The sequence below is a fragment of the Sphaerodactylus townsendi genome, linkage group LG07 (genome assembly GCF_021028975.2).
Source record: "Sphaerodactylus townsendi isolate TG3544 linkage group LG07, MPM_Stown_v2.3, whole genome shotgun sequence".
Lineage (NCBI taxonomy): Eukaryota > Metazoa > Chordata > Lepidosauria > Squamata > Sphaerodactylidae > Sphaerodactylus > Sphaerodactylus townsendi.
This window is the reverse complement of record NC_059431.1, coordinates 100704143-100728795: the sequence shown is the minus strand read 5'-3', so window position 1 is coordinate 100728795 and position 24653 is coordinate 100704143. Positions and strand designations below refer to the sequence as shown.

The window sequence follows — 24653 nt, the reverse complement described above, 5'->3', positions numbered from 1 at the left end:
AAAATGGCTGCTGCAGGACAGCCAAATATTAAAATGACTGCTGCAGGAGTTGGAGCCAAACTCAATACCTCCATCCTAATTTTGCAGCCAAATCAACCCTTTCATTTGAATTAGGAGAGCCAGTAACAAGCCCAGCATTAGTGGCCCCACCCATTTTCTGAAAAATTTGGCAGGCACCAAGGGACATATTGGCCCGTGTCATGCCATCATTTACTTGTTGCGTTCTCTTTAGTCCTCCATTGTCCTTTCCATTTTTGTCTTGTCGTTTTGCCTGTGCCGAATTTTCATCTGTGCAGGTGTCCGTGTATAATGAAAGCATGGATGGTGTCGCCAGTCATCACAAACAGGGATGGTTAAAGCTGCCAAGCACAAGCACTAAGCCGCCGCCACCAGGAGGTGGTTGCTTTCTTGATTGCCTAGAGCAGCAGGTAGTGGGGCTAACCATGTCAGAGAGAGAGAATATGCTCTGCATGGGTTCTTGCTAGGGAGGGAGAAAGCACTTCTGCAAGGTCATCAGCTGGCATTTGCGCAAGGACCTACAGAAACACAAAAGGCCCTTAAGCAGAAGCAGAGCTACTGGGGGCCAAAGGGTGGGCGTTGCACTGGGTGTGTGCCTGAAGGGGGCAAAAAATCATGCGCCCCTGTGGCGCCCCCCTCCCGCCCCGCCCCCACACGCACTTACCTTTGTCAAACAGTGCAGGCTGGAGAAGCGGCCTGTTCCCTTCAGGCTGAAAATGGCCTGGTGGGAACTACACTTCCCAGTAGACCTTGCGAGCCCCAGGGTCTCCTGGGAAGTGTAGTTCCCACCAGGCCGTTTTCAGCCTGAAGGGAACAGGCCGCTTCTCTAACCTGCACTAAGGTAAGGGGTGCCCGGGGGGGGGGAGGGCAGAAAACACAGAGTGCACACCTGCCACACTCTGGCCCAGCTACACCTCTGCCCTTAAGCAAGTCCTCTGAAAGTCAGGCAGAAGTGCAATTCCCACACTTCTGCTTGAATATGAAATGTGAAACCTTACCCGGTAATTTATCCCCACTCACATGTGGATTAATTACAGCTCCTCTTTTTCTCAGTTTTGCCAGCTTGTGTGGTTGCTTAAGTTGCTCTTTTTGTGATTAGGTGTTTTAAAGGCGGTAGGTAGAGGGAAAGTGGAAGGATATTACCTCCATTGCTAGTTCAAATAATGGCTTTGCAGCAGCGGTAAAAATGATTTGTGCAAATTCTCACACTCCTCCCCCCCGCACCATCATCGTGTTCATGTTAATGGCTTGCAAACAGGGCTGAAGGTAACAGCTTTTTAAAAGGAGTTTAATATCAAGGATATCTTAAGTGCCTAAGTACTGCAGCGAATTTAGCGAAAGTGAGACTTGCAACCAAAGATTCCAAATCAATGAAACGATCTGGGAGTATGTGAAATGGGAGCTTCACAAAAGATTGGCAGATGTAAACCCTTATCAGTATTTGAATGGAAGTCCGTTACCTTAAAAGAACAAAAGGTACAAAGAGATGCGGGATTTCAAATATGGTCCTGACTCTGAATTCCATTGCCTGATTTCAACTCCTCTTACCCCAAGATTCTGCAAGGAATATTTAGCAGTCTGTCTCATTCTACCATCTTAGTCTGGATGCTGGAATGCCTCTAGGCCCTGGTTTCTCCTGATCTTCCATTTCTCCTGTTACAGGAGTCTCATTTCCCCTCCTATGCCAACTCTGTAATGTCATTGGGAGCAGCAGTGGCGTAGTGGCTAAGAGCAGTGGCTAAGAGCAGGTGCACTCTGATCTGGAGGAACCAGGTTTGATTCCCAGCTCTGCCGCTTGAGTTATGGAGGCTTATCTGGGGAATTCAGATTAGCCTGTGCACTCCCACACATGATTAGCCTGTGCACTCCCACACAGCTGGATGACCTTGGGCTAGTCACAGCTCTACGGAGCTCTCTCAGCCCCACCCACCTCACAGGGTGTTTGTTGTGAGAGGGGAAGGGCAAGGTGATTGTAAGCCCCTTTGAGTCTCCTACAGGAGAGAAAGGGGGGATATAAATCCAATCTCTTCTTCTTCTTCATTGTACTATAGCAGAACCTCTTTTCTACTCAATATCTTCCCATCTGAGCTTTCGAATATATCCGCAAGCACTGTCAAGTATATGAACCATTCCAGCGTTCTGCAAAGCGAACCTAGCCCTTGCAAGTAGATATCTTAAGTGCTGCAAATGTTGTAGCTGCTGGGATGCATAAAAAGGGCTGGCTGACTCCAAGGAGCGGTTACAGAGAGACTGTGTTATTCCTTCGCTGTAATTATCTTGTCACACAAACTATAGCTTCTGTCTCATGCACCCTGCAGAACCTGTTAGCAGTTCAGTGTGAAGAATAGGTGGACCAGTTCGATAGTTATGTGTTGGATGGCAAAGTTTGAAAGCCTAATTAAAAAGATTCCTATTGCTCGTACCTAGGTCTGCCACCTCTTGAATGAGAAAGGGTATTTTTGGGGGGTGGGTGGGATGGGGACTATGACATCTAGGATTTCGATGGGCAGAGACATGTCAAATGATAGCAGCCGAGCTGGACACAATACACCCAAATACAAAAAAAGTGTAAATCCAAAACCAAGCACAAAGTCCTTTTTTTTAGAAGCAACCACAGTACCACAAAAGATCACCCATGCTTCAGAGCTCACCTGAAATCTTTAATCAGGCTGGATGCTGATTTTTTTAAAATAAGAGTATCAGAAGGACATTTTTTTTCAGGCCATGAACTCACGACCTGATCAGGCACCCTCTGTAAAATGTATGCAGGCACTATGCTGAATTTATTGTCAGTATTACAGTACAGCAGCACATTCTCAGGAACAAGCATTTGGATGTATGCTTACAGACCCCTGCAGGCCCCAAGATAATTTCACACATGCTCTCACATACCATTTGTTGCTGGTCAGCTGACCCAACCACTATGCCAAGCCCAGGGCCTGTATCAGCATATCTTGAGGCGGCACATCTGCCAGGGATCCGGGCAGGACTCCCTGACACTGATTCTCCCATCTGCACGTATCCTCTACAAACCGCCTACATGCCCTTCCCTCGCCCACTTGGTGCTCCTGGCTACCTGGGCTGCTCAGCACCACCAGGGAAAGGTGTGCGGGTAGTATGAGCGTTCCGCATAGTCACAGCATTGGCATTCCCAGTGACACAAAGGGCCCCTTGCCATTGAGGAAAGGGTACACAGGTGCCTGGGAGATGGGAGGAACTGTGAACAAGGTGGTGTGGGTGGGAGCAAAAAGGGAGATATGAATGGAGGCCTTGCTGGTGGGTGGGCAGGGCTGAGCACTCTGCCCAGGACCCCTCCAAAAGAAATAAAACAGGCCCTGGCCCAGCCCCAAGGCTTTACGTGTTCCCCAGTACCACTAAGCCACCAAGGTTTCTGCCATCACCTGCACTATTGGGAAAGGAAGTAACAAATATCCAGGGGCGGAGTAGTTCACCTGGGCAGAATCCAGGACCATTCCTGTTTCAGAACTCACAGATGTTCAGGATCCAGTTCCATCAGTTTGCCATGGCCAATTGGCCATGCTGGTAGGGGCTGATGGGAATTGTAGTTCCTGAACATCTGGAGAGCCGCAGGTTCCCTACCCCTGCTCAAGCTCATAGGTGTCAAACTCACAGCCCTCCAGATGTTATGGCATCATGCTGGCAGGGAATGATGGGAACTGCAGTCCATTACATCTGTGCTCTAGCTCATGTAGTCAAGTAGTAATTTCAGGTGAAAATCAGCACCCACCTGCCACATGGCCTCCCTTCTAAAATACTCTGGTATCAATTTTTGCATCTGATCAGCCTGCTTAGACTGGGAAAAATAAGCCAGAATGCAAAACTTCAGTGTTTAAAATAGAGCACTTTTATTTAGTAATATACCGGGGTTTTTTCCCTTAACAAAATTTTATACATAAAATGTTTATAATTTCCTTTAAAAAGGGGAGGGAGAGTGTAATGTTGACAGGGTCATAATCCAACAGTTAAAAACGGTGTACTTTTAAAATATCAATTAGTGGCCATCTGCACATAACCCTACTTGTTTTTAAATGGAATGTCTACCCACCCCTCAAAAGCCAGCTGAATAACTCCTAGAAAGCCACAGGATCTAGGTTAGTTACACCTAATTTGTAACATTGCTTTCAGTGGGAGATGGCCTCAATCCTATGCATGTTTGCACACAGGTCAGCTGAGCAATGGAACTTACTCCCAAGGAAACTGGTCATGCAAGGGTTAATTATAACCAGCTTTTGCTGGATCAGGGCCCCTATCGAGGTCTTCAGCAGAGTGGAGAGATTTCCTTTTGCTAGCTTGGAGTTGGATCCAGTATATTTGATCAGAAGTAGGCTGCATTGGGAATTCTTGCAATTCATTGTACCTTATCACAGTACCTTATCATCTAGGGCCGTTTTTGCATGGTGAAATTGCACCGGTGTGAGCACGGGAAATGTATCTGTGCAGTCGAGAATTCTGTATGTCTCCCGGAGCTGCAATGTGTCTGCCCAGGTGTGGCCCCGACACGGCCCCGGGGTATTGCCTTTGCTCCGCGAATTTCAGAATTCACTAGCAAGAGAAATGTCATGACTGTTTCTCAGCACTAACAAGTTAACAGACTGTTCATGACACAAAGAAGCCTCGACTCAGCTTGAAGGTCACCAGGAGGAGGTAACTCATCTGAAGGGGACGGACCCATCAGAACCCATTACCTTTTGCAAAGAAACTTGTTCCCTTTTACTCACCCAGCACAAGGCTGTTGCTGAAAACTGATGAAGTCACATAGGGCTCAAAACCTTTATCCAGCAGGGGTTTGGAAGATGCCTTCACGTAGCACTGAATTAATCTTCCTTTCCTTCCAGAAACCAGAACTTTCCTTACAAAAAAAACCTCCCAAAGGAACTGCTTTCTCAACATAGAAAGAAGCAATATGGCTTATTCTAATGCAGTACTGAAAAGTTTTGGTCCAGCCAAAAGAAATACTTTAGAACTGGGTCTTTTCATTTTGGAAAAAATATAGTCCAAGGAAGATATTTATTAAAGAAAATATGCATGGAGGTAGAGAAGGTAGATAGAGAATTTCTTCTCCCTCTTCCAAAATACTAGAATTCAGGGGCACCCAAGGAGTGTATGTAGAGCTCCTCTTCCTTGGGCATGTGCCAGTTTTATGGGAAAAGGGCCAGTGCATGACTCAGGGTAAGGGAGTCCTCCTTGTGCTACAGAAAGCACCGGAAAGCTTAGAAATTTTGTCTCTACAGCTGGCCTGTGAAGTACCAATGTGCGACAGCACGGAAGCGACGAAGAACTCTCCTCTTGTTGCTTATTGTGCCTAGCCCCACCCCCGCACATGCATCTGTTCAAGGGTCCTCCTACACCAAGTAATGCAAGGGTCCACCAAAACCTGCAAGAAGAGCTTCCCCAATGTCCCTGACTTCAAACCCAGCATGCAGTGCAAACCAGCAGCCTGACACTAATAAAATTTTGCCTCGGAGGAAGCGATGAGCCGGAAGAACTTTTCACTGTCTCTCAACAGCTTTGCGAAAACAGGGCTTCTGCTGGGAGCTTAGACTGTCAAAAGTGCATGCCCGGAACATCTTGTTCGTCTTGAAGATGTTCCTGGACTCAAATCCCACAGGGCTGCGGTGGACAGGGTGGCGCACGGTTTTGCCCAACCAGGCTGTTCAGTGACAGGGAAAACAAGGACAGGATGCGGCTTGTTCTGTATGAATTGGTAGCTTGCAGATTGTTCTGTATGAATTGGCAGGTGACATCTAGAGTGGTCTGGAAGTATTTAAATTAGCACCTGCTAATGTCTGCAGACCAAGGAACAGGGGCCCAGTTAAAACAGAGGCAACCCTACCAGGGATATTTGAGCACCAACAATGTGCAGCACAGACCCTGAGAGGGTCCTCTGTGTACAGACAGGCCAAAGGAGTCATGGTTGCTAAAGGGTGATTCAAGCAGGGAGATCTTTTCTAGGGTGCCAGCAACCTCTTGAATGAGCTGTGGACACTGGACTAATGCATGTTGCAGGGTGGGTCAACAAAGCAAAGCGTCATCTCTAGGTTTGCCAGCCAGTGGCCCTTTTTGCCCTCTTGATATGCAGTTGCACAGAACATGAAAATTCAATAGCCTGTAGGAAAGCCCTTGCATTAACAATGTGGTTGATGGAAACTTCTTCACTTGTTGGGCTGTGGCCTTCCCAGCAATTGTGAAAAGCTCAGGAGTTCTTCAAGGGGGACAAAGAAGGTGACCCTGAGGGCCGCTCAGGCCAGAGAGATGGCCCCCTATTCTGCTCCCCCTCAAAGGGCCAAGCTAAAGACACAACTTTCCTTTTCTCTCCCCATTGTCTTATCCAGGCGAAGAAGAGGAGGAGGAGGAGGAGGAGTTTGGATTTATGCCCTGCCTTTCTCTCCTGTAAGGAGTCTCAAGGCAGCTTACAAACTCCTTTCCCTTCTCCCCACACAGACACCCTGTGAGGTAGATAGGGCTGAGAGTTCTGAGAGAACTGACTAGCCCAAGGTCTACCCATCAGGCTTCATGTGGAAGAGCGGGAAAACAAATCCAGTCTGCCGCTCGTGTGGAGGAGTGGAGAATCAAACCTTGGTCTTCAGATTAGAGTCCGCTGCTCTAAACCACTACACCACGCTGACTCTCAAAGCAGTAACAATAATCTGCTTGTTCTCACAGATGTATTTAACTGGAACCAGTTAAATAAAGGGAAAGGGGAGGTAAAAGGTTTTTTTGCGACAGAAGCATCAATAAGTGTAGGTTTTCTCTACATTAAAAATACTGACAAAGGCACAGTATGCAGCCTTATTCTCCTCTCTATTACTATTTCTTGCTTTGAGCAGCTCCAATTTGAAATCACTGCCAGCTCCCCAGGGATCCCCCCCCCCCCCCCCCGCCCCCAATCTGGCCTTGGGTACATTATTTTCAGAGCCAGCAGTTTCCTGCTTGACACCAGTGGCTGGATTGTTCAATGGCTATTCTTCCTTGCGTAAAGTTCTTTCCAAATGTACAACACACGCAATAAACTCTTGCTTGATGAAGCACAAAATTCCCAACAAAAGGACCTGGAAGGATCCCAGGTGCAGCTTCTTGCTGCCTTCAAAACATTCCAATTTACGATCAAGTGCTATACTAGGATAAGCCATATTGCTTCTTTTTTATGTTGAGAAAGAAGTTGCTTTTTATTTATTTTTTTGTAAGGAAAGTTCCTGTTGCTGGAAGGAAAGGAAGAGGCATCTTCATAGTAGCTACTGAGGAGAACAATTGTCCCCAAAGTGATACCCAAGGGCACCACGGTGCCCACTGGTGTTATTTCTGGTGCCCACTTCCTTCTTCAAGAAGACATCTGCTCCCTAAACCAAAGAATCAACTCTGAATTTCTTCCATCTCACCGGAGTAGGAGATGCTGTGAAAGAACAGCCACTGAGGACAGCTGCTCAACTGGAAGAGGTTGCTTGGCTTGGAACCTCCCAGCCTCTTGGAATTGTCCCCAGCACTCCAAAGCAGACATTTTCTGATGGTATCTTCTCCACACCCTCAAAGCTACAAAACTGCCGACAAGCTGGTAAAGAGCTAGATACGAGGTATTATTGTGACATCCCATACAACTGGGTATTCCAAAAACTGCCAAAAGGAATTGCATCCAACTGTCTAAAGAAACACACCTTAAACAGCTGGTGGTCACTGGTCAAAATGGGTGGTGGATATTTGAAGGGGGAAATCTTCTACCACAACACATCTCTTTTGAATCTGTCTGTCCATCTACCACTTCCTCAATGTGTGTGTCCAGCTGGTGTGTGTGTGTGTGCGTGTGCAGTGCGAGGGGGTGGGGAGATGAAAGACAGAGAAGAAAATAAGGCTCTGTTTGGAGAGTTCTAAATTTTTTACTTAGCAGAGAATCTCAAATTGCCCTTTTCTCTCCAGAAACTGAACAGGGGAACAGGATTGATTTCCTTTATTTGAGAGACAATGCAGAGCTTTTATGATGGGAGAGCCGTAAACCCAATCCCCACAAAAGCAAACCTCCATGCCTAGTAACTAAAGCAAGTAAGAAGAGGTATACAAAGAGACCAAGGCAGGTACTGGTGGTTTGTGTTTGTCTAATATAATTTTACCCTGCCCTTCCTCCAAGGGTTCTTCCTTCCCCATTTTAACGTCACAACAACCCTGTGAGGTAGGTTAGGCCAAGAATGCAGAACAGGTACCTAGCAAGCTTCATAGAGGGGTGGAGATTGGACACACACCCCCCCCCCCCCCCGCCCCGCTTTCCTTTATAAATACAGCTCCTGGGATGGGCTACTGCAGAAGGGACAAGAGGAAGGAGACCAAGAGATGAGGTTGCAGAAGATGCAGAAAAGACCAACGGCTGGGCAAAGTCATGTGCTATGGCCGCCATTCCAAAAACACTTCCTCACATTGGTCGGGCATCCTGCCAGCAGTTAAATAAACTGAGCTTTGGATATGAACAGACGAAGGAAGTGTTCCAAGGCTGGTGTCTGAGCTAAAGAAAAGTCTGAAAGTAATGCACAGGCGTCACAGAATAGTGCAGAAGATGCTGCCGTTGTTATGGCAACCTCTGTCCATTCGAGCAGCTATCCTGGAGGTCACATTTGTGACTTTTTGACTGTTCCCAGCTATTGACACGCCTCGGGAAGATCCTTCTATGTGAGGGCGTGCCGGAGGGTTCTCCAAGGTCCAAGCAGAGTTGAACCTAGAAGAAAAGAATTGAATGACATTGAACATTTGTTGAGGTTTGAACTTAAGGCCAATCCAAAAACTGGGAATCTGGCCAAATGACACAATGCACATGCAAAAAGACCCTTTAGACCACAAATCACCGTGCAATCACTGTGAAAGTGGAGAGCACACTTTCAGCTCAGCAGAGGTTGCTTCGGTTCTGCAAGACAAAGGTCTGGAAAAACCAATGAATTAGGCCAGGAGCTGGCAATGAATTAACTGGGCCCCGCCAAGAGAAGTGGAAACAGTGATCAACTGGGTAAGAGCTCCTCATATCCCATTAGGGGTTTTGATCGGGCCAGAAGATCGGGCCAGTTGGCGTAACAGAAGAGAGTATAAATCCTAACAAGAGAAGGCAATGACAAACCACCTCGCACAATCTCCTGTCTTGAAAACACCACAAAGGCAATTGCAACTTGATGACAGTGTTATATTCTTATAAAAACATATTTTGCTGATGGTGTTTAAAACCTAATGAACCCTCTTCTCAACCAGCTGCATAGACCATTGAGGGTCCCTTTTCCAAAAACCTAAAAAATAGGCAAGCAAGACCCAAAATGATCCAGATCTTTTGATTCATACTGAGAACAAATATGGAGTAGCATGGGTTTGCCATATTTATCTTCATGGTAGAAAGAAATGGCACTCTGATGAGTGTTAGGTATGTTTCCTTATGACGGTCCAGGATATGGATATAGTAGACATAGTTGCTAAGTTCTTACCGCAAGTGATGAAATGTCATGAATGTAATACACACCGAAACCTTGTATTTTATTGATCTGATTTTATTCTACTAATACTCCGCTTCATTAAACCCTTTTTATATGCCAGTAAAGGTCCTGAATCTGAATTTGATCTTCTTACAGTTTGTTTATGCATCCATAGGAATCAAGTGATACAGCTTCTCCTGGACTGAACCATGCTTGATAATGCTGGTTTGTGGGGTAGAAACAAACTCCAGTTGGCCAGGTGGCCCCATTTAGTACAGCTAACTGGAGTTTATTGAAGACCTATGGTCTTCAATTTCCACACGCAGGAAGGAAGGAAAGCACTAAATTAAGATCTGTGGAATCTAATCCCAGATCTGGATGGCCCAGGCTAGCCTGACCTTATCTGTTCTCAGAATCAAAGCAGGGCTGGCCCTGGTTAGTATCTGGTTGGGAGATCTCCAAGCAGTGGTGGGATCCAAAAATTTTAGTAACAGGTTCCCATGGTGGTGGGATTCAAACTGTGGTGTAGCGCCAATGGGCGGGGCATTCCAGGGGCGTGGCCGGGCATTCCGGGGACGGGGCATTCCTGGGCGGGGCTGTGGCAAGGATGCAGCCGCTGCGCCGGTCCTTGGGCAGGAAACGAATGCACGCAGGCGCAGGCTGCCACGCACGCCGGTGCACCTCCTGCTAGACTGCTTCAAGTTCTGCGCGCTACTGCTGAGATGAGGCAAAAATCAAGTGGCAAACTCACCAATTAGTAACCCCCTCTCAGCACACACAAATAATTAGTAACCTACTCTCGGGAACCTGTGAGAACCTGCTGGATCCCTCCTCTGTCTCCAAGGAACATCAGGGTCATTATGAAAAGGAAGGAAATGGTAAACCACCTTGATGGTACTTTATACACACAAATAGGCACTTGCCCTGACCAGGCTAGCCCAGTCTTCTCAGATTGCAGAAGTTAGCAAGGAAGTAAAGGGTTGCTTTATAAAGGAAGGCACTGGCAAACCCACCTATTGCCTTGAAAACCCACTAAGGCTGCCATAAGTCAGCTATAGCTTGATGGCACTTTTCACCACCAAACAGGGACTTTGGGAACTTAGAAAACATTGGTCTTTTATAGCTAAACTAGCAGCAAAGCCAAATGCAGGGGGAGATGCAACAGACCTTAGCAAAGGTGGGGGGTGAGCTTGCATTTCCACCCACAATGGGCTTTACCAGAGCTGTAGTGGCCTCCCCTCCTCCCAGCCCAATGGTTCCCGCCTACCTGGTCCTGAGTCTGTGGCTTAGGATGGGGAAGGGCAGGAAGGTGAGCCTTGGGGGAGGGTGGAAAGGAGTGGCTTGGGTGGGGGAAGAGTGGGAAGGTGTGGTTTAGGGTGGGGGGAACCAGGTGGTTATTGGAGGGCACCAAGGGCTTGCTGTTCTGCCACCCAGGCTGGGCTTTTGGGGGTTGTGGGAGGGTGGAGGGAACCAGGAGGAAGTTGGGGGGCTGGTGGAGCAACAGCCAGACTGGGCTTTTGGGAGTTGGGAAAAGGTTGGGGGAACCAGGAAGGTGTTGATGGGCCCAGCAGAGCTGGGCTTGCTCCTTGGTCGGGGGAAAGTGGGCAGGAGACTAGATGGAATGTTACCCACCAATGGGTGAGCAGGAATTACTTTGTCATTCACTTTATGAGTCCTGCTCATTGATTGGTGGAGGGCTCCATCCCTTAGCAAATTATATATTAGGATGTCCTTCACTGCCTCCACAAAGAAGTCCAGGAATTTTATTTTTGTGAGTGCAAGAAAGGCGTTTCTGTCAGGCATCCCTTTTGCTTACAGCATAGGTGTCAAACTCGCGGCCCTCCAGATGTTTTGGACTACAGTTCCCATCACCCCCTGCATCATGCTGGCAGGGGATGATGGGAACTGTAGTCCATAACATCTGGAGGGGTGCGAGTTTGACACCTGTGGCTTACAGGATCTATTGTGAGGCTACGACAATTAAATAAAATGTAATTTTGAAACACAACGTGCTTTCAGTGAGTATCTCCAGGCAGTCTGAGAATCTCTCCAGTAGCACTTTTCAGTCACTGAAGTCGGGTAAAAGAGACACGAGAGACTTACTTCTTTTTAAAGGCAATGAGCTTATTATTCTGAACAATGCAACCGTCTCCACTGTACGTCTGCTGCAAAATGGCGTTTTTGGCTTTCCCTTGGAAAATCACGTTGTCTTGCACCATGCCTTTGGTCTGGTCAAGCACCTCAATCCCATAACCTCGGAAGGAGTGGATTCTGTTTCTGATTACCTAGAAAAGGGACAGGGGCAGAGGAAATAGTCAGAGGTCATAATGAACCTGTGTAAAGTTCACATGACTTCGATATCTCGGCAGGCCTGTTGAAATGCTGAAATTCGACTGCAGAACTGAAGCCTGGTTGGCAAACAGCTACAACAGTTTTGGGGAAGAGCTGAAGAAACAACTATGTTTCCTATACATGGAGAAGCTTGTGCAGTTTCCTGGTAGCTCCTGTGGCTATTGATACAGGTAGTGTGACTTCTACATGGCAATTTCCCTCTTACTTTCCTTGCCTCATTCCCCCACTATGGCCATTTCCCCCTCCCCACCACCAGAAAGCTTTTTTTAACATTGGCAATCAACACATTGTTATATTTACTTCATTTATACCCTACTTTTCACCCCACAGGCTTACGTCTGGTCAAGCACCAGACGTCTGGTCAAGCACCAGACGTCTGGTCAAGCACACAGTGGCTTACGTCTGGTCAAGCACCCTGCCAGCATGGCCAATTGGGGCTGATGGGAATTGTAGTCCATAACATCTGGAGTGCCAAAGGTTCGCCATCACTGCCTTAAAGGGTCGCCATAGGTTAGTGGTGACTTGATAGCACAAAAACCCAAGTAGCCTGTGAGTGCGCATGGGGAGGGGGGTAGGTAATGGCTGTTGCCATGGAAGTGGGCCATGGAAATAAAAGCCAGTCTGGGCAGGAACAGCATGGTCTTCACTTTCCTATGCATGCGAGGGCCAGCCCAAATTGCTGTGATCTCTTCCAAAATATCCCAACAAAACAAGCTTGAAGAAGATTGCAAGAAAGATGGGGAAAACCCAGGAGGTGAACGTAAGAACCAGAATGCTGCGGCGAAGCAGGAAAAACGCCAGGCAAACCACCTGTGTGTAAGTGACCAATGTCAGCTCTTGGGAAACCCATGAAAATTGTAAATAAATTCCTAATAGTCATGCACTCATTGCAACCTGGAAATGGCTTGGGCAGTGAAAACCCACAGGAAGTCTCTCACAGCCCAGTTCTTTGTCCAAAAACATAATCAAACAACACTCCATCATCAAATCCTGAGTTGCTTCACAACTCATTTATTCGCTGGGCCTAGGATGTATCTTGCCTTTTTCTGGGACCAACATAACAGCAACCTTTTTTCCCCAGGCAGCACAGCCTCCAAGGACTGCTCAAAACTGTTTACTTGTTCCACAGCTTCTCTTGGGGCAGCCAATGGATCCCTGCCAGATCTCAGGTGAGAAGCAATAACACAATAAGTTGTCTTTGGGTTTATTATCAGCACTGCCCTTGAGAAACTGTATAACCTTAAGGTTGTAGTTGGGCTAATAAAGCTGAGGGGTACACAGCAGGCCCACAGCAGTCTGGCAGGGCCAGGCCAAGAGGCACCTGGTGAGCCCGTGGCCTGGCCCCGCCAGGCCGTCTCTGATTGACCATATGGGCCTCAACACTCAAGAAAAATATTTTCTCCAATGCCTGTTGGATCTATTGACTCATGGAATATGTATTGTAACAAACTCATAAAATGGTACAGTGGACAAATGCTGGACCTGGAGCAGATGATCCTGAATTCAGTTTCCCGCTTCACCACTTTAGTTCAACAGGCCAACTGCTGTCTCTCAGACCAACTTGCCTCACAGAGGTGCTGTGAGGATAAAATTAGACTATCCCATTCACAAAACCTTTCAGGGAGAAGGACGGTGTATGGATAGCACAGACAAATCTCGCCTTATGGATACAGTTCTGCAGAGTATCTACATCCAGTCAGTAATTCCAGAGGTTTACACTGTAAATCAAATGTATTGATTCACAGAGTGCTGCAAAATACTAGCACTCAGTCACAGGCAAGACAAACATGAAAATAATTAAACCTCACTAAGACTGCTTAGCACATAATTAACTGTAAAATAAAAGCAACAGCTTACTACCTCCCCGGATTCTGACATTCCATCAGCTGCAAAAAAACCCATTCCTGTGCAGCAAAGTAGTTTCCTCTTGGGGGGGGAGGGGTTGTTGTAGATGTGCCAATGAAGGTTAACCCTTTTTATTTAACCCCAACAGCCCACCTAAGCCAATTAACTTGCAAGGTTTGGCCAGTGTATAATACCAGATGTAAGTAATTAGCAATTCCCCAAATGCTTCTATAGCCGTGGTGGCGAACCTTTGGCACTCCAGATGTTATGGACTACAATTCCCATCAGCCCCTGCCAGCATGGCCAATTGGCCATACTGGCAGGGGCTGATGGGAATTGTAGTCCATAACATCTGGAGTGCCAAAGGTTCGCCACCACTGTAATCTATAGTCTGTTTCAGAAAAATATGTTGGTAGGGTTGTCTATTCCTCCGCCACGGAACTCAACATGCTGGACCTTCTTTGTTGTAGAATGCTCCACCTGGGTCCTAGTGCCTACCTAGCCCAATCCGTTTGAAAGAATGAGTGATAGTTGTACAATGAACCATAAATGCTCTTGAATCAAAGTCCCACGCTCAATAATGCACAAAATGATGGTTTTGACAAAGGCAGCATGTAAAAATCCATCATAATTCTCATATTTGTTTGGGATTATATTCTAATGTGGAAGCATACCATTTTCTCAACCGTTGCATATCAACTGACCATACTAACATATTTTTCTAAGACAGAGTATGCATAGGACAGAATCTCAGCGGCACTTAAAACCTAAGCCTAAGATACCAAGTTTCTTCCAAATGGGATATGAACAAGATAGATAAAGGCATTCTCCTTATCAAAAGACCCCACCTTCACGTCAGCTGCCTGCAACAATCGCAGGCCGCAGCCCTTGTTTCCTAGGACATCGTTTTCAGTGATGTTCCCGTCACCCTTGGAAGTGACACCGTGGCTGCTGTTGTCGTAGATGCCATTGCCACGAAGATCCACTCTGCACTCTGCTTCCACCAGGACTCCACCGAGGCTGTTGCAAGAAATGCTGTTGTTTGCTATTCGGGTCAGCTGGGAGCTCTGAGAGACGGAGACCCCACAGTCGCGGTTGGCATGGATGGCATTTCCTATAATGTTCAGGGCCTCACTGCTCTTGACATATAAACCAGCCGCTATGGAAGGAAAAAAGAAAGATCCAGCATGAGATGGATTGACTCTACAAAGAAAGCCATGGCCCTCAGTCATAAAGACCCGAAAGCAAGGCTGTTGGCACAAAGAGGGACATGTTGGAGGGACATTGATGATTCATAAAGGTCACCATGAGCGATGAAGAGACTTAAGGGCTTTAACAACAGAGAAGGAGGAGAAGGAGGAGAAGGAGAAGAAGAAGGAGGAGGAGGAGAAGGAGAAGGAGAAGAAGGAGAAGGAGAAGAAGAAGGAGGAGGAGGAGAAGGAGAAGAAGAAGGAGGAGGAGGAGGAGAAGGAGAAGAAGAAGGAGGAGGAGGAGAAGGAGAAGAAGAAGGAGAAGAAGAAGAAGAAGAAGAAGAAGAAGAAGAAGAAGAAGAAGAAGAAGAAGAAGAAGAAGAAGAAGAAGAAGAAGAAGAAGAAGAAGAAGAAGAAGAAGAAGAAGAAGAAGAAGAAGAAGAAGAAGAAGAAGAGGCGGCGGCGGCAGCGGAGGAGGAGGAGGAGGAGGAGGAGGAGGAAGAGGAGGAGGAGGAGGAGAGAGCTCCGAAGAACTGTGACTAGCCCAAGGTCACCCAGCTGGCGTGTGTTGGAGTGCACAGGGACAAATCTAGTTCACAATTCATGCACAGGGACAAAATGACTATACTTTGACTATACTCTCTCTCAGAAAAAGATGTTGAGATGAAGCAGTTGAGAAAATTGTATGCTTCCGCATTGGAATATAGTCCCAAACAAATATGAGAATTATCATTCATTTTTACATGCTGCCTCTTGTCAAAACCATTGTTTCATGCATTACTGAACATCTTACTTTGATACGAAAGCATTTTCCATTCATTGAATGACTTTCAAATAGATGGTGGGGAGCAGGGTTAGGTAGGCACTAGGACCCAGGCAGAACATTCTACAACAAAGAGATCCAGCATGTTGAATTTTGTGGCAGAGGAATATACAATGCTACTATCATCTTTCTCTGAGACAGATTACAATAGTAATGGCAGAAATTTGGATGCTTTTCTTGCCCCAGGGATATGTCCGGCATTCATAAATGCCTCTTGCTGCGGTTTTTTGGTCAATGCAATTTTCCCAAAGCTTACCCCCATTGTGATTGATGCTGTTGGACTCCACCAGTGCTACACTGATGGGCCTCCGGGAAGTCAGGCGCTCGTCTTCGCTCTCCAGCTCATTCTCCCAGTTGGCAGCTTCTCCCTCGTCGTTGAAGTTCTCGTTTCCCCCTTGGTTGGCAAGATAGTCGCTGGCGTCATCCTTTCGGCAAAACACTGCAATCCCGTAGATGCTGTTGTGGCCAATTTGGTTACTGGTGATGTGAGGGAGGCTAGAGGACATTATCCAGACGCCGCAGCCCTTGTTACCTACAGCAAGAGAAAAACATGGTTCACCTTGCTCTATATTAATGTAAGGGGGCTTTGGTCAGGGACTACATGAACCGAGCTATGTGACTTTGTCCAATGAATTACTGTATTTATTTTTGCAGATATTGATACCTTATTTTTCTCCCCGGCGGGGACCCAAACACTGTTCACCCCCCTCCATTTTATCTTCTCAAGAACAGTCCTCTGTGGGGAAGATTAGTCTGAGAAAGAGAAAAGCCCAAAAACCTCTGGTAGTGTCCATGGCAGAGTGGAGATCTGAGCTTGGGTCTTGCGGATCCTGTTCTAGCACTTCAACCACTAGACAGTGCAGAGAAGGGCAACAATGTTGATTGAGGGATTGGAGCACCTTCCCTATGAGGAGAGGCTGCAGCGTTTGGGACTCTTTAGTTTGGAGAGGAGACGTCTGAGGGGGGATATGATCGACTCATAAAATTATGCATGGGGTAGAAAATGTTGACAGAGACATTTTTCTCTCTTTCTCACAATACTAAAGGGGGCATACATTGAAAGTGCTGGGGGGAAGAATTGGGACTAATAAAAGGGAACATTTCTTCACGCAATTGGTGTTTGGAATATGCTGCCACAGGAGGTGGTGATGGCCACTAACCTGGATAGCTTTAAAAGGGGCTTGGATCGATTTATGGAGAAGTTGATCTATGGCTACCAATCTTGATCCTCCTTGATCTGAGGTTGCAAATGCCTTAGCAGACCAGGTGCTCAGAGCAGCAGCAGGCCATTGCTTTCAATATCCCGCATGAGCTCCCAAAGGCACCTGGTGGGCCACTGCGAGTAGCAGAGTGCTGGACTAGATGGAGTCTGGTCTGATCCAGCAGGCTCGTTCTTATGTTCTTATGATACACAAATGAATGTACCAGGAAACAAAGAGACAAAAAACCATGTTTTTTTTTCTTTAAGGTAGGTGGGTGCAGGAACTGCTGGAAACCCCATGAATATCGAAACACTCTGTGGACCTTCTGTGAATATCCGACACCCTACAGAACTAAAAAGGACAAGTTCTTCACATCCTTATGGTTCACGTTGCTCAGGCACTGCTCCATAGTCGGTGAGCACTCCCTAAAACACCATTGTCATTTTTTCAAAGCATGATATTCTGGAATAGAATCAACATCTTCCTAAATTTATCTCAAAGTACAGTGCTAAAACCTACAATTGCCAGCAAACACACTGAGGCACTGAGACCAGCCAAGATACAGCTGAAGAAGATAACAGGTCACCATCCATTTTGAAGCTAGATTCTAGTTCAGGGATCTGCAACCTGTGGCTCGCCAGATGTTCATGGACTACAATTCCCAATTGGCCATGCTGACAGGGGCTGATGGGATTTGTAGTCCATGAACATCTGGAGAGCCACAGGTTGCAGACCCCTGTTCTAGTTTTTTCTGTGGAAGATTATACTACTACCTCACCACACCACAGAACAGACAGGAAAGGCAGGAAATCCATCTTGGTTACCATAAATGGTGTTTCCTTCAATAAGCCCTTTCCCACGTTCTCCGACTACCACGCCATCTGAATATCCACAGCAGATCAGGTTGCTTCTGAGGACGGGGTCAGCTCCCCGACGGATATCAGCACCTCCCCATTGGTTCTCCCGGATGACGTTTTCTAAAGCAGGAAAACAATGGAAAGGAAGCAAAGGAGCTTTGTGGAATGATGATGCTGATGGAACATCAAGGGAAAGAACATGAGAGGAGAATACCAGTTCCATACACTCATCAATTCTTCTGCTCTTCTGCTCTTTTACATCTGGGTAACCCTCCTATGGAGGGGTCTAGCCGCTCCCTTGGAAAGGGTTTGAAAATGGGCTTACTGGATGCCTTTTCTTGTACACTGCTGTTTTAATGGAATTTTTAGTAAATCTTAAATGATTATTGAAATGGATGGGAGCTTCCATGTAATTTGTTGTTGTGTATTTGTATGGTTTGCTCCTCTATTTAATATTGTATTGATTTTATGTTGTACACCACCTGGAGCCCCCTGGGGATAGGGCGGTATAGAAATCTAAATAATAAATAAAATAAAAATAAATAGGGACATCCTGAATCCAAGCATTGTTATTATCATAGGTGGGGAGGACTGAATGCAAGGACGCTTGGCTACAGTGGAAAATGCCCCCCCAAACACATGCTAAGTAAGGATCCAACTGCCAGGCATCGTAAAGTGAAAACTCTGAAATGGTTAGCAGATTTCATTCTTGAGAGCTACTGCAATGTTATGAAGAAGAAAACAGATGGGAAATTCTTGGATCCAACAGCACCTTAGGCAGGAATTCTGTGATACCTTAAGGGTATTTCTCCTCAAATTGTGTAATCCATACCAATTTCATTTTCATTGTAAGGTTTTGCCCTCAGGGAGCAGGAACTCATGGGGCGTGAGCAGTTGGTAAGTTTGCTCATGTTACCAACAGCAAGAGCACCACTTCCCTCAGTCAGTCTGGCCGGCGGCAGCAGAGGGAAGGCCCAGAGCTTGATTGAGGGAACATACAACTTCCTTATTGGCCCAAGACCAAGAAAGATCTGCAGCAGCAGACACAGAAGAGCAGAGAGGGGAAAAGCAGTCCTGCACTTCGAGTTAACATTTTGGACTTTTTAATTTCACATTGCATTGTTGGGTACTGTTTGTTGTTTGCCATTGTTTCAAGTGAGAATCCTGCCTGCCTCAGTTGGGTTATGTTCACAACCATTATGATTTAGTTTTACTTCAAGTTGTAAAGTTGTTGCGTTTATGTTAAATATTATCTTGAATGTTTTTAATCCTGTCTGAAGCAATTTCACATTTGTTTACCAAGCCATAAGGGTGCTGTCATTGTACTGATTTTAAATCCCGCCCCCCCCGCCCCGTCTCCAATAGAAGAAGAAGAGTTTGGATTTATATCCCCTTTCTCTCCTGTAAGGAGACTCAAACTCCTTTCCCTTCCCCCCCTCACAACAAACACCCTGTGAGGTAGGTGGGGCTGAGAAAGCTCAGAAGAACTGTGACTAGCCCAAGGTCACCCAGCTGGCATGTGTTGGAGTGCACAGGTAATCTGAATTGCCCAGATAAGCCTCCACAGCTCAAGTGACAGAGCAGGGAATCAAACCCAGCTCCTCCAGATTAGAGTACACCTGCTCTTAACCCTTATGCCACTGCTGCTCCTACATAGAGATCTATGTAGCCAGAGTTCTGCTAGATTACAAATTGTTCCCCCCTCCCCTTGGAAATTTGGGAATGAAAATACTCACATACTTTACAAGTATGAGGTCATAATTACTTTGAAACACTTGTAAACCACTTTTGCAACTATCATTATTTTGGAAGATAACGGGATCAAAAAAACTGTTGTTTCAGAATGTCTTATTAGGTTTACACTATCCCAACTGTGGGGTTTTCGGGGGGGGGGGGTCGTCACCTTTCTATCTGCAGGTATAAGGGCTAGACATGGCCACAGGCGTGAGCCCTTGGACGTTAGCCAAAAGACTCTTGGCTCTTAGCATGGGCCTCCATGCCAAGAGCCACTGTATGCAACACCAAAACCGGAGCATACTTTGTGGTTCTCCTTGTTCGCTGGTTTGTTCATATCGTATAGTTTTTTCCTATCACTGTCAGCCACTTTAAGTATCTTTGAGGAGAAAAGTGGGCTACAAATATTTAAAGAAAAGAAGAAAAGAAGAAGGAAAAGCAACTCGCAGTGACTTATCATTAGATCCATTAAAGGCCCTTTCCATACCTGTTATTTGGCCTCGTCCGTTTTCATTCACAGCAATACCCGCCGCGAGTCCCTGAAAGATGTGGTTCCCACTGGTGCAGAAAGCAGAAGAGCGAAAGCAGTCAATTGCATAATACAGACAATCCATGTTTTTGCTCCCCGCAGACGCGCTAATAAGCCAGCTCTGTCAAGGGATTTTGTTGCTGTAACACAAACAGGGCCTGGCACCTCAAAGCAGCCGAAAGCAAAGCTCTCACTTTAAAAAAAAATGCTTGTCCTTGGCATTGCTTTAACATTTACTAATGCTCCAGCACTGATGAAGTAAGGCTGTTTCCCAAGGCCAGAGCTACCAAATGGTTCTCTCCGGTAGAACTTGCCAATTCATCGGGGTCAGACCCAACCTTGGGCTCCCCAAGGGAAAGGCAGGATCCATATATCAAAGGTTTGGCTGCTGGGGAACCATTTGGGTGTTCTGCTTTAGATTGGTCTCGCAACCTCTCAAATGTGATCCTTAGGTGATGTGGAATGACCCCGTCTTCTCTTCTTTTCCTGGATCATCAAAAAAACAACTACAGCAAAAGGGAATCCTTCTAGTACTAGTGCTGACAATTCCTGGGGAAAGGAAGTGGGCCTGTTGCCAACACTACAGGAAAGGGGACCCCACCACCAACACTGAATTCTAGCACAACTCTTGGTGCAATGCACTGTTATACCAGCTGTTCTCTCATTAATCTAACTGGGATTCATCACAAAATGGCTGCTCCAGGGGCAGCTACAACAGATTGGGAGGCCCCAAGCCAAGCATCCTCCTATGATGGGAGCAGCTACTTCCCAGCAGACACATAGGTAATGTCTCCTGGGACCTTTTGAAGCACTTCTTGGTCCAATGAACCAAAGAAAGCCAAGACTGGCTCTTTGCTTTGAGGAAGAAGCCAATGGGCGCAAGGAAATATGTGCTAAGCAGAGAGCGTATTTGGGGGGTGTTGATGTAATTTTCCAGTGGCTGAAGAGCATAAAGTATTCATTTTAAACAGAGATAAATCTGTTGTAACAAAAAAACCCACCAAAACACACACAACTGTTGGCAACAATCGGCAGCAGTGGCCCTGATACTACGGTGTAGCAGACAGTGTATCAGACTTGGGCCAGGGAGACCACAGTTCAAGTTTCTGCTCAGCTAGGAAGTTTGCTGGGCGACTTCAGACCAGTTGCTTTAGTTAAGCCTAGTCTCCTCCCTAGGGTTGCTGTGAGGAAAAAATGGGAATAAACCTGTATATGCCACCTATAACATGGGAATATGTTATCCCATGCAGCAAAGGGATAGGGTAGAAAGGAGACGAGGTGGGAATGAGGTGACAAAGCGCAGAGGTGGGCTGAATTATCTCCTATTGCAGATGATGGATGCCATTTTGAAAAGATCTCCTGTCTTCATAATTAACTGTAAATGGGAAACAACACAGCATACAAAGGGCTAAACTCTGAACCAATTTCTATGATGCACTAATTTTTAGACATACTGGGAAATCAGTTCCTCTGGAGCAGAGGTCTGCAACCAATTGGCCATGCTGGCAGGGGCTGATGGTATTTGTAGTCCATGAACATCTGGAGAGCCGCAGGTTGCAGACCCCTGCTCTGGAGGAAATGGCTGCTCTGAGAAGTAAACTCTTGGGCATTAAATCCCATTAAGGTCCCTCCCTAAAATCCTTTCTCCCTAGGCTCCACCCCAGTGGCAAAGCTACAATGGGCCACTCGGCTCAAGCCTATTGGCACCACATGGGGCAAGGGCAAGGCGCCCACCCCCCCAGACTCCCCCCTAATGTTAAAGCGGGTCGATCAAGGTAGCGGGCAGACGAGATGGGGCGGCCGGGCGCGGGGAAGGTCGCGGACCCAGGCGCAGTTCCCTCTCTCTCCATCCCTGCTCCACCCTCAAATCTCCAGGAATGTCCCAGTACAGAGTTGGCAACCCTAGATACCTCCCCCTCTACAAGTCTCTCGTGATACAGCCCCACTCTGTCACCTTAACCTTCTGCCACTTGCTTTTGCTGCATGTGTATGTCTGGACCTCACATTCACACAACAGCATCCATACTCTCTAAAGATGCTGCAGCGAAGATTGAAACATCAGACATGGGCGCTGCCTACTTTGCAGCTTCCCTCCAACACCACTTGATAAGCTGGCAGATACAATAATATCCCCTATGAGAACAGGCTATGCCAGTGTAAAATGGCTGTTGTCGAGACAGTCCAACATGTACTTTTAGAGTAGTAAGGAATCTATAGTGGATTGTTGCCTTGCCAGCATGCCCAATTGGGCATGCTGGCAGGGGCTGATGGGAATTGTAGTCCATAACATCTGGACTGCCAAAGGTTCACCACCATGGTTTTAGAGTGTTCTATATATGATCTTCCACGGTCCATGTATATTCATCCCTTGACAGGGAGGTTAAATATTGACATGTCATCATCTGTTATGAACTTTCTACTCAATGGTTCTTGTGATACTATCTGTGAAAATGTTGCGAGCTTTCTGAAGCTGGCAAAGCGTAATTACCTGGCAAAGCGTAATTATTCTCCACAAAACAGTCATGGTTAATTTAGCTCTCTTTGTGTTCTGTACACAGGGTCTGTATGTAGATATTTAATGCATATTTTAATGGGTTCAGTTAATAGATAAACGTTCCCTTTTTGTTTTTAATATTGTAATATTGTGATTTATAATGCCAATAAAGGCTTCTGTCTGTCTGTCTGTCTGGTCTTGATAAGCAAGCCAAATCATTTTTTAGATCAGACTCACAACAAATGCCCAGGCCTGGACCAAGATATTTGTCCCCCAGGGCCAAAAAACTCTAATTAAAAAATGACCAGAACTGACCACTTGCTGCTGTTTGCCAGCACTCAAAAAGCACTGTTTGGGGCAGTTCTCTCACTTTGCTTTGTGATATGGTGGCCTCACAAATGCCCTTTTAAGTCCTTAACATTCTTTAAGCCATAAATGCATGTTTAAGTTCTTATCATTCTTTAGCTCTCATGCTATTTGCACAGAGAAGAGCATGGTGTAAGTGTAAGCATTTGAGCTCACCTTTTCCAAGCAGGCTCTGGTGCATTGCAAAGGAAATCTGGTTAGGTCACTGTAGACAGCAAAACCAAAAGGGACTCTTGAGATATTCAGCCCCCACCCCTCCCACCCATGCCTTCACTGCAACTGATCCTCCTGAAAGGGAAGAGAGCTAAGCACTCCCAAACAACCTCACCCCAACTGGCTACAGCCATTTTCTTACATTTCTGTGCTTGCACGTTTGGTGCCAAGGGCTTCAGAATGTCGGAGAAACCATCATGCCAAGCGGTTGACAGAATCTGGTGAGAATTCTCTTTCAGACACAGAGGGGCCACTGGGGAGCTGGAGCACAGCTAACAACGTCTCTTCAGGCAACAACAACTCTCTCCTCCCACCCCCTCCTTCAAATGCTAGAGTAAACCGTCAAAACAACTGCCTCTTGTTTTAACCAGTGACAAGCGATCTCAGTGATAATAGGTCTGTGCCAGTGTTTTGACGGGGCCGCTGTTGTCGTTGTGCCAGGAAGAGAAATTAAGATTGCAAACCGAGTCACTTGCTCTTCTGAGCCCACGTTTCCTCTAGACTTATTAGTGGTTTTGTAATCAACACCTGAGATGGCTGCCGATGCAAAAATTGCCACTTGTCTGACAGGTCTCCTCCCCTGCTGCTTTGGAAAAAGAGCTCTTTCTTGACCCTGATGGTTTGTAGATTAACAAAATCTGCTTTGCTGTTGTCAGAGCAATCACCCTGGAACAAGCTAGCCTCTGATAGATCTGGCCTAGCGTTTGGGATGTCAAGAGTTATTATTATTTTTTACTGGTAGTGCATATGATTTCATCCGCTTGAAAACTCATCTCAAAACAAGCGTGCCAGGAATCTAATTTAAAACAGGAAGCCTAAGGGAAAGAAAAATACCTTGGATATTGCATATGGCTCATATGCCAGCCACGCACCCATGGTGATAATCTATTGTTCTCGTTCTTAACTAAAGTTACTCTCCTGCAATCACCTTAAATCAGTGACAAGCCCACTGCCCAAAGGGCAGAATCATGTCTTGAAAAGTTAAGCCACCATATTGGAATCACACACCCCGCTGTGCCCCTTAGAGCATAGTGGTCCCAGTGCTACACTGATACCCTCCCCCCCACTTTCTACTCATATGAGGGAAGAGACATTATCTGGAATTCCAGATGTGGCTGACAAGCACAGGCAAAACCTGAAAGCATCATGGTTGCCTGACAGGCTTCACTCTCACCCTTGTACCCTGACCAGTCATCAATTATTTATTCATGATTTTATTTATCTCATTTATGGGCCGCCATTCTCACTGAGACTCAGGATGGATTAGCAAATATAAAACGGTGCAGTCAGATACCACATGACCATCAACCAACAAGGCAACAGAATAACAGAATTTGAAAACGAAATGAGCAACAAACTGGCTATACTATCCACAATGCTAAAAAGATAGAAGACAGAACAGAAGACAGACGACAATACAGGACAGAAGACGATATAAAAGGTAGAAGACAATACAATAAAAGCAAGATGATACTGGCCACAATCACAGAACTAGACTACAACCCTACAAAAGAGAGGGCAGGCGGCAACAATAACGGGGCTGCCTCTAAATTGCAGGACTGATACCCACCAATTGTT

At 46.3% G+C, this 24653-nt stretch overlaps 1 protein-coding gene and 1 long non-coding RNA gene across 2 annotated transcripts in view; one reads left to right on the top strand and one right to left on the bottom strand.

Moving 5' to 3' along the window:
• The first annotated feature begins 874 nt into the window (after positions 1–874).
• The window catches only part of LOC125436125, a 513530-nt gene continuing 489751 nt past the window's right edge, over positions 875–24653 (top strand). Inside the window, exon 1 of the long non-coding RNA XR_007245000.1 lies at positions 875–1673. This is a non-coding gene — a long non-coding RNA (uncharacterized LOC125436125). The remainder of the gene's footprint in view (positions 1674–24653) is intronic.
• The window catches only part of FBXO10 (F-box protein 10), a 39551-nt gene continuing 22789 nt past the window's right edge, over positions 7892–24653 (bottom strand). Inside the window, exons 6-11 of the mRNA XM_048502756.1 lie at positions 19961–20031; positions 17707–17859; positions 15937–16212; positions 14516–14826; positions 11574–11755; positions 7892–8734 (exon numbers count right to left, since the gene is read on the bottom strand). Of these exons, the coding sequence (XP_048358713.1) occupies positions 8557–8734; positions 11574–11755; positions 14516–14826; positions 15937–16212; positions 17707–17859; positions 19961–20031 (1171 nt within the window). The 3' untranslated portion in view covers positions 7892–8556. The remainder of the gene's footprint in view (positions 8735–11573; positions 11756–14515; positions 14827–15936; positions 16213–17706; positions 17860–19960; positions 20032–24653) is intronic.